This window comes from Anthonomus grandis, chromosome 16 (assembly GCF_022605725.1).
Source record: "Anthonomus grandis grandis chromosome 16, icAntGran1.3, whole genome shotgun sequence".
Classification (NCBI taxonomy): Eukaryota; Metazoa; Arthropoda; class Insecta; order Coleoptera; family Curculionidae; genus Anthonomus; species Anthonomus grandis.
In genome coordinates, this window is record NC_065561.1 from 8,238,461 (window position 1) to 8,257,637 (window position 19,177).

General features: G+C 31.0%; 1 protein-coding gene and 1 long non-coding RNA gene across 4 annotated transcripts in view; one reads left to right on the top strand and one right to left on the bottom strand.

Moving 5' to 3' along the window:
- Positions 1–19,177, bottom strand: part of LOC126745492 (E3 ubiquitin-protein ligase Su(dx)) — a 124,162-nt gene extending 104,985 nt beyond the window's left edge. Inside the window, exons 1-2 of one of the 2 annotated variants that reach the window (XM_050453361.1) lie at positions 18,806–19,177; positions 18,615–18,693 (exon numbers count right to left, since the gene is read on the bottom strand). In XM_050453361.1, coding sequence (XP_050309318.1) covers positions 18,615–18,684 — 70 coding nt within the window. In that variant the 5' untranslated portion in view covers positions 18,685–18,693; positions 18,806–19,177. Of the gene's footprint in view, positions 1–18,614; positions 18,746–18,805 lie in introns of both variants that reach the window. The other variant, XM_050453362.1, reaches the window with a different exon arrangement.
- Positions 2,617–12,144, top strand: LOC126745499 (uncharacterized). Of its 2 annotated transcripts, none has more exons than XR_007663575.1 (3): positions 2,617–2,729; positions 4,047–4,278; positions 11,904–12,144. It is a non-coding gene; the product is annotated as an uncharacterized LOC126745499 (long non-coding RNA). The 2 variants fall into 2 exon arrangements; XR_007663574.1 differs by lacking the exon at positions 11,904–12,144 and adding an exon at positions 4,630–4,899.

A 19,177-nucleotide genomic window follows, 5' to 3' on the forward strand; every position in this document is an offset into this window, starting at 1 on the left:
GCAAGAAGTGTTAGTTGCTTCAGCTAGTACATTTGGCACAGTGTCTGTCAAAACGAAGAAGAACGCATACGATAAGCCATCCCCATCACAGTTATTTTTGTTTTTAATATAGCGGATATTGCTTTTTTAACCTTATCTTTGTTGGTGAGATAATAGAAAAGCGGGTTTTTATCTGGGGTGCCAAAAAGAAGACTTGGAAGAAGGTTTTCGGCAATGTGGCAAAAAAATATATTTGGGCCATTAGGAGGGATTTCTGGATTTGGAATTGGAAACTAGATGTTATTTTGCCGAATGTCTTTGACAATTGTCCAACATTCCTTGGCCCTATTGGAAGAGTTACTCAGGCGTCTGGTTTTTATAATGGGAAAGGAAACACTAATGAGTGTAGGGTGTCCCAAATTCAAGCATCTTATTGAAATCCACTTTCATAAAATGCTATAATTTCGGCCTTTGGATTTGAGGAATGCCATTTTCATTATATTATTAAATTCAAATGTTTATTGGTAAGAAATATGCAGAGCATTTTTACATATTAAAAGAAAGCTTAAAATTATAATTCAAATTGGACACTGCACTAATTAGATACTATTTAATTTTTTTTTAAACGAATATGTAAAGAAAAATTAAATAAAATAGCATTTCAGAATAGCATACGTAATTTTTGAGGCAAAATAACTATGATAGACTGTAAGTAGGAACTTTAAAGAGACGCAAGAAGACAAACTCTGAATAAGATAAATTGATTTAGACAACATTTTACTTAGCTCAGACAGATGAGTCCAAAATCAAGGAAATATCCAGGCGAACCCCTAGGAAACAGATACTTATTTAGCAATTGGCAATATTTGGATAAGTATGTCCGTTTTCACATCCGACTGTGTCTCAGCAATTCCTAAATATTTAAAATTTGATGGTTCATAAGTAGTGTAAATAGTCGTATAATCAGCAAACAGTAAAATGTAACCGCCCCTCTGAAACTGTACCAAATCATTTACATAAATGAAAGATATAGAAAGAGGATTGCACCTAGGACACGGACCTAGGATCACCTGGGTGTACCAATGCCCCCTGAGAGTTTTCTTGGTTCCAGGATAGATATTGCCTCATTTCATGAAAGTAAGAAACCAGCAGTAAAACACTATCAGAGTAGACACCATCATAAGAAATAAGTTTTCTGAGCAAAATGCTAGGAGAGGCAAAGTCAAATGCGTTGTTCAGAAGCAAAGGTGTACTTTTTAAAACCCTCAATGACTGATGTACAAGATGGTTTATCGCCAGCTCTATAAATTTATTAGGTTAAAGCTAAATTGCCACTGACAGAATAATTATATTTCTCAAAGTGGTCACAAGAATATATTTTAACAGCCCCTTTAACAATTTTAGAAATAATAGACAAGATTGATATTGCTCTATAATTGAATTTGTCACCTAGTGATCCTTATTTTTGAAGACTGGTGCAGCTTTGACCTTTTTAAAGATATTTGGAATTTATTCAGGGGAATTGCTTCGTTCATTAATTTTGTCAAAGGATAGAGTATCAAGTTTTTTAAAGTTTTAATTACTTTGATGCTCGATTACTTTGAGCCGAAAGAGTCTCCCAACTTGCTGCTTTTAATTACATAAAAGATTGATCTAATTTCATTAATTGTTACAGCGCGAAATTTAATGGGTAGACTTTGAGGAGCGTTCTTTCAGCCATTCATTAGCGTTTTGGACAAGGAAGTGCTAAATTTACCATGTCCTCCTAAGTCATTATTATTTAACTTTAGAGGTGAGTGATGGGTGGATTTAGGCAAGTTACTCCTTATGATCTTCCTCATCGCTGATTGCTTATTGATCGAGTTCTCAATATACTGGTCATGAGCATCTTTATGTGTAGTGATTAGTACAGCTCTATAACTATTCCTCAAACCAGTTACTGTTTTGTAGGCAAGTTAGACTTCTTTTTTTTAAGCAGATCACAAAGTGCAGTCTTTTCCTCATCATCCGCAAATCATAGTTAAACCAGTTAACTTTGGCCCTTCCTCTGCTGTTACTGTTTACTTTAAGGGAAAACACAAATCAATTCTATAAGCAATAGCCCTTAAAAAAAAACAAAACTCCATTCCTTAAGTTCAAAGTTAGAATACAAGAATTCTATTTATTAACCTCTTTTTTTTGTGACTTTTTAATCATATTAAAAATATATTTTTTGTCTTTTTTTGAATAAGTGCGATACATCGTTGGTCTAGGAACATAAAATGCTCATAAAATCCCTAATAAAAATCCAGGGCCGTATTTAAAAAAACAAAGTTTTGAAAATCCGACAGCATTTTGTAAAACAAAAAAAATTTTAATGAGAATGTGAAACTTATTTTGTTTTTTTTTATTTAAATAATGTCTTAAAAACATTTTAAAAAAATCATCGGAAATATTCGAAATTTTTCAAATATCAAAAGGGCGCTTTAATGAGAACCAAATTGAACCAACTTTCCTCCATTTAAGGGACCTTGTATCTCTTCTAGTTTCCAGGATCACAATGATGAGGCTCAAATTTGAGACACCGTGTACATAACGATTGATGTCACTTAAATAATAATCTATAATATATGTAAGTATTATAATTAATGCAGCGAGCTGATATTATAATTATCGAGCTGTTACATCCGATCAGGTAGAAAGTTCAAATTAAATTACCTTTCAAAGAGATTTTTAATTACCAATCACCGATTAGACCTCTAGTGCTACAGGTAATAATTTATTTTTTTATTTTATTTTATTGTAATTTTTTCAAGTATTTCTAAAATAAGTTATATATGACAACACAAATTAAAAATAGGTCAGATTAGATCGACTACTATTAGCAAAATACTTGCATTAGGTTTATAAAAATATATTTTTTTGTCTTCATAATACAAAAAAAAATTAAATTTAAAAAATTTATCATTACCGAAAACTCCTTTGTTGACTTAAATATTTTAGGTAGTGTATTTATAGAAACAAAAAAAGATAGAGACGCCATTTATCTTATCCATATTAATAAAAATTCTATGAGTAATTGTTAATAACACTTTGTTAAAATTTTGAAATGTTGTTGCTTACCTAATAGAAAGAATATTTTTTGCAGTTGTTAGGTCTAAATTATAGAAATATTTCAAGTAAAGTTTAATATATTCAATTAAACTTTCTTACTCTAATAATTTTAATCTGTTAAATTTTATTTTACTGGTACATAATATTTAATTTAACGTTTATCTAAGGGTAATTTGAAGGCATAGCGATATCATAATATTAAAGTAAAAATAACTGTTAGTAATTTATATATAGGTAAAACATAACATGGATTATTAGACAAAGTCCGATTAATAATTGTCATACATACATAATAGTCATTTATTAATCAGACTTGGTTTTCCAGGTAATCTTAAAGGCGTATATCGTTCTTTATTTTCTTTGAAATATTGATGATCATGCAAACAAATAAGTTTAAAGCTGCTGCCACCTGTCCAATGCTAATAATAAACTTTTATTTTATAACCGTATTATATTAAATGGTGTAAAATTTTAAAAAAATAAACAGGGTGTTAATAAAGTATGTAGACAAATTTTAGCCGTCGAATTCTTGGTCAATTCGAAGATGAAATGTTTATATGAACATGGGTCCGCAATGGCTTTGCTTGCAAGCTATAGCATATCAGCACTAAAAGAAATTATGATATTGTTCTATAGAATTGTAAGGAATGGAATGTATTTTATTTTAATTAGGTACACCCTGTGATGAATACCCCATGATTTACAGCTGCTTTAAACCCTACATTAGTAGATATGGATAATGTTATACTGCATTTTTTTTAAATAGCATGATACCGATTTGTTTTGTTTATAATACTTTAATCATTGTACTTATCTAGATACTTATGACGTACGTGAAAACAATTGAATTAATTTATTTTCTCAAATAATTCGACAGCTATCAAATATTTGTTATTAAGTTTTGATGATTACTAATTCTTCTAATGGTCCAGTTCAGTAATCAAGAAATGACAGATAATGCATTTCATTTACAGAGTGGCTCTGGCGGTTATATGATGGTGGATTTCCACAACGCCCGCTGCCTTATGTACAAAGTTTCATCAACATTCACGCTCTACTATGTGAATTTCAAGAGGTCCACAATTATGTTGTAGGTAGACCCGCAAGTGTAAAAAAAACATTAAAAACGAAAAAACTATGCTTAATGCAATCAAAGAGGACCCTACAACAAGTACACAAAATTGCACGCAACCAAATTTAAATCACGTAAGAATATGGCAAATTTTGAAAGATCAACAACTTAATCCTTATCACATATAACATGTACAAGCACTTTTGCCTCAAGATTTCATTATAACTTGATTTTTGGAACTGGTTTCGTGAAAAAGTAACATTAAATCCATTTTTTTTTTAAATTGAATCTATTCACGGATAAAAGTTGTTTTTCGCGAACAGCAGTAATAAATTCCCATAATAACGTATGGAACATAATAGAGTATGGTCTCCAGAAAATCTCCATGTGTAATTCAGTTTAATACCCAATAGGCGTTTTTGATAAATATTTAAATTGGAAATTATTAGTGACCACTTAATTGGCCCTTATTTTCTTCCCCCCAGATTTACCAACGAATAGTATCGACGATTTTTGGATTTTCAGCTACCTGGATTAATGGAGAAAATCCTCTTATAGAGAACGACGTCGCATGTGGTACAACGATATCACAAACTACAGTATCGTTGCGCGAGAATTCCTAGATGATAGTTATACAAATTGGTGAATTGGAAGAAGAGGATCACAGTCATGTCAGAGACTAGATGCCTGTATTGAAGTTAAATGCGGCCACTTTAAACATTTATTTAAAAAAAAAAACTATTCTATATTTTCTATTTTTACGTTTTTTTACAAAAACACAGAATATTACTATTTTCAGCTACCTTCATATTGAACTTCAGCAACTTGTAAAACATGCAATATGGATCATAGGATATACCAACTGTTCAATAAATACGTCATTATTTTCATATTTCATCTGGACGTACTTAAAACGTTACTGCATTTCTTTAATGATAGTGCTCATGCTTACATGAACCCATGTTCATATTTATTTATTTATTCATGCCAAAAAATACAAACTCTTACACAGGTCAAAATATAGAAAAAAAATTATTACAATTAAAATTACAATAATAAAGCCCGTCCAGTCACATTATAATAAGATAAGATAATCCACAATTAAAGGAAAAATACATCAGGGATCAAGCTTTAAGCACTAAGTAAAACTAACAAATACAAAGCAACTTTAACAGAAACACAATATAAACATGAAAAACATAATACTCCTAAAAAGCCACAGTGGAGTGAAGAAATTCCTCAAATGTTTCTAAAAATATATTTGAATATACAAAGTGGCAGAACCCTTACACAGTCTGACAGAAAAAAGTCATCCGGTGTAGACAAGGTACCTTATTACTTGTTGCTAGCATATGCTGAACCTCCTGAACCTGAATTTATCATTTCAGTTAAGTCATCACATAAGTCATAAAATTAAAACCAAGAAAAACAGTGTATGTAGAAGTTAAAAATACAGTTCAATAACAATTAAGAGATTAAAAAAAAATTACATACCTACAAGTCATTACACAAATTTAAAATCAAATACAAACAAAAACATATAAATATAGGCAAAAATATAAACAAGTACAAAGTTATGACATCTTAACAAGAACATTAATACTGTTGCTGAACAAAGTTATAATAGTAATAAAAAAGTACAGTAAAATTTAACTGTCAAGGTTTGAGCACATTTGTCATTCATTTAGAGGCATGGTTATAACCTCATCAACAGAATAAAAGTTGTGTTCTAGAAGAGATGAGATCTCTGATGAGTACTTTGAATATTTTAAGAGATAGCTGGCGAGTAGAACACTGTATTTTATTGTAAAGACTAAGAAATATTCTTTGATTTTTGTAATTTTAAATAAGGGGGACGAATTTGTTGTGCACCTCTTGTGTTCTAAGAGTGAACATTTACATTTTTTTATAACTATTTTTGTTTTTATGAATTTCAACAAGACAGTTAAGAATGTATGTACAAGAAAGGGTTAACATTTTTAATTCTATGAAAAATGGTCTACAGTGCTCAGTACAGTGAAGATTTAAAATCGTCCTCAAAGCTCTCTGGAGTCGAAACACTCTTATTGAGTGAGAAGAGTTACCCCATAAAATTATACCATACAAAATATGAATAAAAAAATGCATAGTATGCACTTAAAAGACCGCCATATCCATAAAGCCTCTAAGCTGTCTCAGAAGAAATATGCTTGAAGAGTTTTGTGCATAAGCTATCTATATGGGCAAGCCATGTTAGCCCATCGTCTACAATCAATACCTCTTCATAAAAATGGGGAGACAGCAGAAATGAGTAACTATAGGCCTATTGCTTTCCTGTCTATATTCTCCAAGATCTGCGAAAAATCGTTTAAAAAAAGACTTATTGCGTTTTTAGATTCTTTTGCTATACTGTCATGTCAGCAGTTTTGATTCAGGTCTGGACTCTCTACATCAGATTCTATAATCTCTCTATATACAAGTATATTGCCAGAAAAATGGTCTTTGTTTGAATAGTTTGAAAATCAATTTAATTGTTTTCACTTCGATTCAAGCTATTCAGCACAGGAGCTTACTCCTTAGAAAGGAATCATCAAGTAGCGTCATTCAACAACACTCCGCCAAGTTCTTCAGAATTGTAATTGATAGACATCTATCATGGGATCCTCAGGTGGAATTTTTGTGCAATATATTGTCCCGCAGCAATTATGCCATATTGCAGCTTCGAGACTATGTGGATGCATATACACTTAAAAGCTTTTATTATGCATCAGTGCATTCCACTCTATGATATGCGTTATTAGCTTGTGGTAATTCCTCCAGTATTGGGAGAGTGCTAATAAATCAAAAGCGCATTGTACGTACGATGTTTAGACTTTTCTTCAGAGAAACTTGCCATGGTACTTTTAAAAAAGAAAAAATCCTACCTATAATCAACATCTATATCTTGGAGTGCACATGTCAAGTACATAAAAATCTTTCCAACCACATGAAATCTGAAGATCTTAATTTTTATAAAACTCGAAATGCAGTTAAATTATACATCCCTTTTACCCAGTTGTCGCAAGTATAGGATGGAAATTACACCTCCCAAAATGTTTAATCATCTCCCATGTAGAAAGAGAGATAAGACATTTCCAACTTTTAGGACCATGTTAGCTGGCTGTCCTTTTTACTTGTTGACAGAGTTGTTTAACTGTAGATTTATTGACTAAATTTAGTTAAATTTGTTTCCTTTAATATTTTTGTAATTTTATACCTAATATTTTTATTAGCATTGTAGTTTTTTATTGAGAATTCCTATACAGTGTTATGATGTCAACGGAAATAAACGATTTGATTAACAAATTTCACTCTGTAGTCCAAAACCCCAGTTCTTGATCTGGAAGGTTGATGGAAAGGTGGAATTAAGGAGTCATTATTTCTGGTAAAGTGCAGGTGGGTATCCGCAAATGTAGCATACTCAGTAACATTTTCCCTAACATATAACAGGCACACTAGAATAAATGGACAGGTTAGAGTGAGAATTTTTAATTTCCTGAAGTGGTATTTACAAGACTGTCTGTAGCCCAAACAAGCAATCACCTTCACACATCTTCTTTGTAATGCAAATATCTTAGACATGTGCACCGAGTGTCCCCAACTGATAAGACAGTTTGTCATTATAGAATGAAAATAGCTGAAATAAGCAATCCTGAGTGTGCCCATTGAGACAGAGCCAGACAAATTACCAATGGGGAATATGCACTTGGATGAAAACTCTTGAAAAAACATGACTCAGTCAGGTTAAACCACCATCAAGAGTGACACCAAGAAAGTTTACTGTTACATTTAGGAGAAGCGGGAAAGAACCAAGATCTCAAAGAGAAAAAATAATCTGCTGGGTTTTGGTTTCGTTCAAAAATTATCTAAAACAGCCAAAAATTATCTAAAACAGCCTAGTCTTTCAAGTTAGCACATGACTCTTGAGATAACTTCTCTAATAACTATGAGAGATAGCAATAAGCCGTCATGATCATAGTCTTCTCAAAAATATTTTAATAGTGATGTCATGAATTGCTGGCACCGACTATTTAAATGCTTAGGATTTTTCTGTGCCTTAATATGGTTGCTTATTTAAACAGACTATATGTGTAGTAGTACATATTTATGTTATATCATAATATGGACACTCATTTATAATGAACTATAATATCTCTTGGTCCCCTTGATTATAAGAAGTTTGCACCATACATAACTATATAATTTAAAATATTTGAGTTTAACAGTTATAATCTTAAAATACATATAAAACACAGATGTTACAACTAAAAAATAGCCCAATGGCACAAAATTTATACCAACATATTATTATACAATTTGCAGAAAATATAAAAATCCGCAAAATAATCGTTTATAATAAGACATTCATCAAAAGACTTTCATTCATCAATTTGACGATGCTAAGCTGTTGGATGTATATGAGCAAATAAAGAAGTATTATTACTATTATTATTATTATTATTTAAATACACTACTGATTAAGTTAAGACCTAAAAATAGTTTAAATTTTATAATAATATTCCTTAATTTCAAATGCCAAACCATAAAATAAAAATTACAAACCAACATCATAGATGTCTAATTTAAAGAAAGTTTGCTCTTAGACATATTTTTCTCTCTCTTTTGGGCTTACTGGTATAACCAAAACTATAAGGGGACATTCTAAATGTTTCTCTTCCTCTTGTAGTTATTAATATATTAAGGTTATTAACACCAAAAAATTTGACATCATCATGAATTGCTACACACCTACAATTTATTTAATAGGGGCTAATGTGCTCAATATCGGTTTGACTCACTGTTTTTACTTCAAAAAAGAGCAATTTACTTTCTGTCTAAAATAGGATATCAGGAGTTGTGGCATCCGCTTTTTGTAAAACATTAAATTTTAAAGCAAGTTTAATAATCAAAAATCAAAAACGAAATAATAATGAACAATTCTTTTGGAATTGAAAGAACTCGTCCATTATTTGGTACTAGGCTGGCTTACAGTTTCAGATTGCCCTTGTCATTTGTTTATATGGGTAACAAAATCCTTAACCATTCCTCTTGTCCTGTTAGATTAAAGAAAGTTTAAAGAAAATATTGGCCTTAAAGGCCTGTTACACTCTGGATGAATATTTTAATGTGACTAGCTGGAATTAATAGTCCTCTTTTCTTTTATATAATTAGTGTGTTTTATTTTGTATGTATTTTAATGTTGTTGGTATTTCAATTTATATTATACACCATTTTTATACCCAAGGATGTCTTTATGTACTCTGTGATAATAAAGCTAGTTTTTCAATTTGAATATTCATATTCTCATCATATTGTTATGTTTAAGTTTTATAGGTTTCTTACCACCAGCCTCCAAGCTGTTTTTGATAAAACTTGAATTCTGAATATTACTATCCATGCACAACATAACCTTATAGATTATACATAGAAGAATCACAGATTATTCACAGATATTCATGTGTCAATTGTCAAAATTTACTTTAGTATCTAATTACTCAGCCGCCTAGGTTGTATAGTTTCATTTTTTTTACTATAACCCAATATGAGAAATTTATTTAATAAATGATGAGTTCTTGGAATTAGTAGAAATATACTGACATGTATTTACTAGTAGGGTATTTTTAGGTATGAAGAGCCTTATATAATGTCCATTGCTGTAAACCAATTAGAAAACATACAATACTTTAAGAACAAACCACCCTTAATAAAAAAAAATCAATAATCCATCTCTACATTGTCCACAATCCAAATTGCCTTTTTTGTATAATATAAAAATGAGTTGTCAATAGATAGCCATTGCAACTACCCCAAGAAGAAAGACCATATTTTAGGTTACTTTCAATTGAAGCAACATAAGCCATGCTCTCTGCACTCTGACCAAAGTACTTTAAAATGGCTTATCAAAAATGGTAAAACAACCAGGAGATATTCTTCTTGACAACGCAATAATGTTATTCTTAAAATTAAGTCTATTGTCAATAATAATACCTACCTAGAAACTAGAAACCTACTAATATCTAGAAACTAATACCTAGAAACCTAAAACTGTCTTGATTGCTTAAATTATAGTAGTCTATTTGATGATCAAAACTTGTTGCTGTTGGTAATTACATTGCCAAATTTTAGATATATTATATTATATAGTTTTCTATTTTAAATAAAATTATTAGATGAAATCTCAATGTAAATAATAAGAAGACAATATTATCTAAAAAGTAAACTATCTATTTTTTTATTATTTTTTTTTTATTTGGAGGGATCAGTAAACCCTGACACCCTACCACATTTATTGATTGTTTAACTAATTTACTAGAAACTGCAAATTTTTTGCCTGATCACTATTACAAATTTAAGTTGTTGTAACGCCTAGGTGTGAAATATACTACTACTAGATATGAAATACCTGTGTGCGTTAGTTATCTCTTGTAATTGTTATTTTTACAAAAACAAATAAATTTAATAAACTTAAATAGGTACTACAATACCTAATCTATTAACACTTAACAATCTATGAAAATGGACTATATTATAATATCTACTTAAATTCCTAGAAAATTGAAGTGAAAATATTATATTTGTTGTGCACATACTTTGTACATTATTTGCTAAATTTTTTCTTTTTTATTCCCTTTAACTCAGATGGTAGAACATTATACATTTTTGACGCAAGGTAAACTAAAAATTTTAGGTTAATACTTTTGAAATTACTATTTGGTATGATTGTGATTTATTTGGTTTTTAGCAATATCATGGTTGTGAATGTGTGAACAAAGAAACATGGAAAACATCTATGTTTTTCTTAAATAACTGTATTAGTTGATTGATAAAAAAAATATGCATAGGTTCATAGCCTTCATATTTTCTAATATATTTAAATTCTATTTTTACAATATACCAATAGGAAAAAATATTATATAGGACTTGTAAATGATGAGCACACAAGAAGTTTATGTCAGAATGTAAACAATGTCAAACATGCCAATGTAGAAAATGTAAAAACAATTTTTTTACTTTAATTATATGAACAAATTTCCCATTTAATTTTTCTTGGAGTCTTCTTATCCACTACATTTTTTTTCAATTCCATTTACTATATTCCTACAACACACTTTTAAAAAAGTGTTTTTATATTGTATATTGATCGACATTGCCCTGATTTTTTCCTCTTTTTAATGTCTTGAGGAAAAATTATTCATCATTCAATATCTTTTGCTTAAAGTAATGTAAAAGAAGATTAGCTTACTATTTCATTTTTAAAAAAGGTAAAAATCAGAATTACCTCCATTATAAGTCCATTAACATTTGACTAGGAACCCTCATTAACATAAATTTATTTTTAACACTGTTAGGCAGTAGATTATATGCCCTTTAAAATTATGTACACATTAGGGTACCCATTTGAGACACCAATGTTTAAGTTAAAAAAAAAACATTAGTGCAGTTGAATAGACAATTTTATGCAGCTTACAATTTAAAAATGTCACACAATGGAGGTTTAACATATCAAATGAGGTTAGCTGGAGGTGAATTCCAAGGACAAAAAACAGAATTTCGCATTATTTAGTGTCTTAAATACTGTAAAGACATTATCATTTTTATATAGTTAATTTTTTTTTTCTTAAGAACTCTTTCTAAGAGTTTATAAGGGTGGTTTGTTTTGATTTTCCAATAAATTTTCTGACATTTTTACAACAATACTGAAAGTACTTACATTTAAAAACATTTTATATTTCTGTTTTAGTTTTAATGAGGAGACAAATTGAGATAGATAGGTCTATTTCTCATAACCTAGAAATCTAGATTAAACAAAAAGCCACCAACTGTGGAAGTCTAGGGCAGAAGAAGATAATTCGGAATAATGAATTTTCAATGTTTATTTCATCTAGTTTTTGTACTTTAACCTTTTGTATCTAATTTTCAATTTTTTTCAGAGTTGTTTGACATAATGCTTAAATTGGAATAAACACTGTGTTTTATAGCAATTGATTACATAATTGTTTGCCATTAATATTTCAAAAAGGTGTCCTATACTTTCCTCAAACTATTATATTATGAACACTGTATTTACAACCTTGTTTTAGAACAAAATACACATTTTTTAAAGCATAATAGAGTATCTAAATGCACAAATTTTTTGGTAATAAAATCAATATTTCTTTGCATGGTCTTCAGTAAGGCTCCAGAAAACAATATACATTTTTAAATTTATTGCAATTTATTTATTTATTTGAATTGTAAATAATTAAACTACATGGTACAAGAAGACTGACAACAGTTCAAACTTGGCTCACATTTATAAAAAGCAATTGTCTTTTAAGGTTGTCCAATGCAACAAGTGTTGAGGTTAGTGAACGGCTCCATATATATTGTAATAATTCTTTGCACAAATACAGTTTGACCATAATTTATCCAACAACTCTCTAATTGCAATCTAGTTGCAAATATAATTTCTATTTCAATAATATTGTATCTATTTTACTATTTTCCTTGTATTATTAAGTTCAAAATAACTCTAGCATATTTGAGAGTAAGTTTCTTTAAATATCTGTTAAATATTCAATTTGATTATTTACTTAAAGAGAGTGGTGCCAGAATTATTCATCAAGTATTAGTCTTGAAAGTTTAAAAAAAGTAGGAGGTGGTGAGAGTGGAATATTGACACAGGTTCTATGTAATGTCGCATATATTGTTGGTAATCATCTCTTAGATGTGATTAATTAGCACTGGCATCTTTCCTGAATCATGGAACTTATTAACGGTGATTCCTGTTCCCAGTGTCAAACTCAAAAAATCAATGAGTTTCAACCAATAAACACAGTACCCATTTATGAAAAGTTGCTAGAATCATGTCTAAAGCTTCTTGATTTTTGCACTAAGAATAAATTGATAATACCAAATCAATCAGGTTTTTGGGAGTCAGTTATGGTTGGTTTAAGTGATGATTTTCTCAGGACCATTGATACTGATGAAATGGTTTTGACAGTATTCCTAGATTTTAGAAGAGCCTTTGAAACTATAGATAGAGATATTCTGATTAACAATTTGATACAGTTAGGAATTAGAGGGAGTGTTTTAGACTGGTTAAAATCCTATTTGTGTAATAGGGTCCAGCAAGTAAAATATATAAATGATATGTCAGAAATCCTTAATGTTGCATATGGTGTTCCCCAGGGAACTTTCTTTATATCTTTAACATCCTTTATATCAATAATATGGTACATGCAATAAAGAAGTGTAAAATAAGTTTATTTGCAGATGACACTATGTTGTATGTAGTAGGGAGGAACCTACATGAGATGCACGCAGACATGAATGGTGACCTTTATAATTTATTTGAATGGCTCTGTATAAATAAATTAAGCTTGAATACTAACAAGTCTAAACTTTGGAAATTAAAGACTTGTCAAGCTGACATGAATAATGTGCAGATTATTGTGAATGGGGAAAAAATTTTATATGAAAAAGAGATTAAGTATCTGGGAGTGATTTTAGATGCTAACCTAAATTCCCATGCCCACGCAGACTATACTATAAGAAAAATTTCAAAAAAAGTATGATTTTTGACATGAATCTATAAAAACTCTATGCAAACAAAATTACAGCTTTACAACTCCTTTGCACTTCCCCATTTACAATTCTGTTCTGCACTGCTGTTTGATTTGCCTCAGTATTAAGTGGACACACTAGACATAATACAAAACAGAGCCATAAGATTAGTATTGAAATGTGATTTTTATACTCCTGTTGCGTCTATGTTAAATGTCCTTAATATGTTATCTCTAAAACAAAGAATTTTGTTTAATGTGTACTTGTTTATTTTTAAAATAAAGGATCATCCACTACCCGAATAAATTTGTTGAAAATTAAGAGTATTTACAGATGTACATGAATGCAATACAAGAAATCATACAGATTTGATTCTAGTAGATAGATGTCAAACCAGTTGAATGCTCAACACCATTTTATTCAAAGGCTTAATAAGCTACCTAATGACATGTTGTGATAATTTGAACCAGTTCAAGTGGACAGTTATGTTGACAGAAACATGGCTGCAGTGCGGCATAAGTGATAGCCTGATTAGCATAGATGGATATAATACATACCGCGGAGACCGTCAAAATCAAAAAGATACAGAAAAGACCAAAGTTCCCTTTTGGACCTCTTCATAACCAACGATCCTAAAAGCATCTTTGATCTTTGCTCAGAACCGCCCATTGGCCGCAGCGACCATGTCGTAATAAAAGCAAAAACACAACTAAAAATTCCACCCAAACAAACACAAACAATTGTAAGAAGGAACTTTTACACTGCAAACTATGACGAAATCAACCACTTCATTCAACTACAATCAGTGCATGCGAACAAATCGATCTTCGAAAACTTTCAAAATGTTGTGAATGGTGCTATCGAACAATCCATTCCTACCAGACATGTGAAAACCCCCAAAAACAATGGATAAATGAAAATATTTTCGAAGAAATTAACAAAAAATGGAAACTATGGGAATAGTATATAACAAACAAAACTCAGGACAAATATCAAGCCTATATGTGCCAAAATAATATTACCAAACATAAGTTGGTTGACGCCAGAAAGAAATATGAAAATGGTCTTGCAAACTCGGCCTCGCCAAAGAAACTATTTAAATACGTAAATCATACCTTAAACTCGAAAATCTTAACCATAACCCTAAAAGATACAGCAACCCAGCAGTTTCTAGACAGCAAATCCATGGCGGAAACTTTCGCAGAACAGTTTGATACAGCATTCACGAAAGATTCATATCCAATTCCATTATTGCCTAATCACAGCAGGGTGCAACCCTCAATTGTAACTATTCATTTTACAAAAGAGAAAGTTGAAAAAGAGCTTGAAAATATGAAAAGGGACTCAAGCCCAGGACCAGATAAAATCCCAACAGTTTTCCTTCAAAATTGCAGAAATTCCCTCAGTCCCTTGCTTTTGGGGGCAATGCAGGAATGCTTAGAACAAGGAAAGATACCAGAAGAATGGAAACATTTAATTGTGACACCACTGTTCAAGAAGGGAGACCGGAGCAAACCGGAAAACTACAGACCTATCAGCCTCACATGCAACCCACTGCAATGTATGGAGAAAGTAATAGTTAAGGAGCTCATAGCATTCTTTCTGGAGAATGGTTTGATACCTGCCTCTCAGCATGGATTTTTGCCTAAACGTTCAACAACAACAAACCTTTTAGAGTGTTTGAATGACTGGACAAAAAATCACAACAATGGCCAGCCAACAGACATAATATATCTTGACTATGAAAAGGCATTTGATAAAGTCTCGCACAATCTCTTAATGGCAAAGCTGGAGCATTTTGGAGTCAGAGGAAAGCTGCTTGATCTGATCAAGGCATTACTGAATGAGAGATTCTACCAGGTTATAGTCAATGGGGAGCTGTCCAGTCCACATTGAGTGAGCAGCATCATTATCCAGGGATCAGTAGTTGGCCCAGTGCTTTTTACATCATATTTGTTTGATCTAGTTGGACTTATAAAGATGGACACAAGTCTGTTTGCAGATGACTGCAAAATATATGCTAATCCTCTATCCATTTTGCTGCAAAATGTTGAGATGTGGTCAAGGCAATGGGGTATGAAACTAAACACATCAAAATGCAGTGTTGAGGATCGCTCCAGATAATCCTGATAATGAATATTTTCTGGATGGATGTGCCTTGAAATCAGTGACAAACAAAATGATCTAGGGGTCCTAATAACATCAGACCTAAAATGGAAACATCATATAACCAGAATTTGTAAAAAAGCAAACTCGCTAGTCTGTCTGATAAAACAAGCTTTTAGGGACCATTCTATTGAAATGATATTCACTCTATACAAAAATTACATAAGACCAAAAATAGAATATGCCTTTGTTCTATGGAGCCCATATTATATTAAAGATATAGACCAATTGGAGAAATTACAGCGCAAAGTAACAAAAATCCCTTACAAATTAAGCAAGGTGCCATATCCAGAAAGATTAATCAGGTTTGGGTTGACCACTCTCAGAGAGCGAAGACATAGAGGCAATCTCATCGAAACCTACAAGATTACCAGTGGTTATGACCAGTGCAATTTGGCGAACCTTTTCCACTATAGCCAAAACCATCATCTCCGAGGACATACAAGGAAGCTTGAAAAAGAAAGAATGGAAAAACTTCCCAGAAAAAACTTTGTAACAAATCATGCAGTGCACTTGTGGAACTCGTTAAATCAATTAAATCAGTATCTTCAAAAATCGCGTTGATGTTGAGCTGGGACAAAATTCGGAGAGAATGACCCACTACTGCATGTGAGCAGGTCCACCTACTCAAGCCTGAAACATAAGGAAGAAACAATAGCTTCATCGGTCTCACCGCCTGCTATTCTCAACATAATAATAATAATAATAATAATAATAATAATAATAACAATAAAGTGGCTCCTGAGAGGATTTGTTATAATATTGTGATATTTATTTTATTTTTGTCTTTGTCAGTGTTGTTGTAATATTTTGTCATTGCCATTGTATATGTACCTTTTTAACTTTCATTTTAAGCTTACAATTTTATCTTTACTTGTATTTACAATTTTTGTTAAAATTGTATTTACAATTTTAAACTTTTTTTATCTATACCATTTTAAATCTAGGTTAGTTTTTATCACTTTTAATGTTTAGTTTTTTATGCTTCTCGGGTCCGTTAAAGTTAAAGGGACGTCTAAAAAACGATTTTTTTTTGAAAATTTTTACATAGAATGTTGAGTTTGAACATTTTATTGATAAAAAAGTGAGGATGAAGTAAAAAAATGCAAAATTTTAAAAATTATAAAGGATTTTCTACTTACGTATGATTCACAATTACACCCGGCTTAACTACACTCTATTTGCGACTAGGCATCACGTTGATCATTATATATGCTATTAATTTAAATTTAAAGCCTTAAGTAACAAAATTCAGCAGCTTAGAAGGATTTACATCACTTCTTTAGGTGATAAACACAAATTTCCATTCACAAGCAAATCAGGAATATCAAATATGTAAATACGAATTTATTCATAAATAAAAAAAACTGTCAAAATGTCACATATTTATTGGGAGTGGCTACTGTACTAGTACGATTATCGTAATTTTCTGTCCTGTCTCATTATAGGTAAGTATTTGTTAATTTATATAATCATAAAATATGCACACGCGGTAGCCCCGGGCGGTAGCCCCGTGTGCGCATACAAAGTGGGCACACATGGGGCGGCAGCCCCGTGTGCGCACATGGGACTGTGTGGTTGGCGCACATGTGGAGTTGGGATTGCAAAAAGGGATTGGAACCTTGGGTTGGCGCTAAATAGTGGGTTGGGTAGTCGTTTGAGCCCTACTTAGTGAATGGGATAATAATTAGAAAATGGGAATTATAGGCACAAACACGCGGGGCGGGAGCCCCGCGTGTTTGTGCCTATAATTCCTATTCCTAATGCCTATAATGAATTTAAAGATATTTATTGTTTTGACTATAAGTTAAAGTACATTAAACCTCATCGTTATTATTTACCTATAAATAATTAAATATCTTAAAATTATGTTTTTTTTTTCAAAATGTATATTTATTATATATAAAATTACATAAAATATCAAATAATTTAAATAAATAATACCTATTTTTTAACACCTGATAAATGTGTTTTGTTTATGTAATGTAAAATCTAACTATATTGTGCCTTTATTATCTAAAATTGAGTCCACAGCCAACCCATCCAACTAAAAAGTGTACCCGGCAAAACCAAAAAATACTACTGAGGACGTAGTGAAGCCACTGCCATTTTTGTCAAGAAGGTTGTTGTTCTATTTTTCTTGTGTGTAAATTACAAAATATGTAATTAAAAGGGGTCCAAAGCGATAAAAAATTATACAAATTTACAATAATAACCCCCAAAAAGTTCCAAAATTGCCCCAATATATATATTTTTTAACTATAGCAAAATCAAGAGCTAAAAAACCTTGTGCAAGTTGGCAGTAATTACGTATTTAACGTATGTACAAAAACCTTCATAATTTCCAAAATTTTGTATTTTTTCCAATCATCCTCACTTTTTTATCAATATTTTGACCACACTCAACATTCTATGTAAAAATTTTCAAAAAAAAATCGGTTTTTAAACGTCCCTTTAACTTTACCGGACCCTGCTTCTCAAGTTTTTTGTATTTTTTTTTCTCCTTGCAGTCTTATGTATTTTGTTGTTTGTATATTTTATATTCTTTTTTGATACCAGTTTTTTGTATGTAGCTATTATGCTATTATTATTATTATTTGATTTTTAACTTTATATTGTATTGAGTTCCAAATATAAAATAACTCAATCTAATTACAATAATTGAAAAAAGAAGTAGTAACATTGTTCTTACAAGTAAGAGTTTGATGACATTAAATTGATAAGGTAGGTAGGTACTTGCCTGTAATACAAATTTGATGATATCCCACTCCTCCATTAGTTGCTCCAGTTTGACTTGATAGTGGATCCATTTTCTTGAGCTGTAAAAGTTGGCACACTTTTAAATTTAGTTAAGGCTTATACAAAGAATGTCTACAAATTAGCCTCAATGATTAATCTCAACAAACACTAAACACATATTACCAGCCTTACCTTTTCTGTAAATTTCTAACACATGTTCTAAAATATGGTATTTTTCAAACAGAAATACCTGAAATGTTCGATATAAAAGATGAGAGGGTTTAAATCTTATCACAAATGCTATATAATCAAATTGTAAAAATAATATTGGGGATTGGGAACTGCTAGTCCGTGGTGACGTTTCAGAGAACGTTCAAAGAAAAAAAAACAAACAAGTTTTGTTGTAAATGCGGTGCACATAAGGGTGGTTTAAATCGGAAAAAACGCCGATGGAGCTAAATTATCAGTAAAAACAAACAAATAACAATAATTTAGGTAAAACACTTCCTTTATCCACCATTTTTAAGCACCTTGCTAAAACTTTGCACTCTTTGCACAACACAA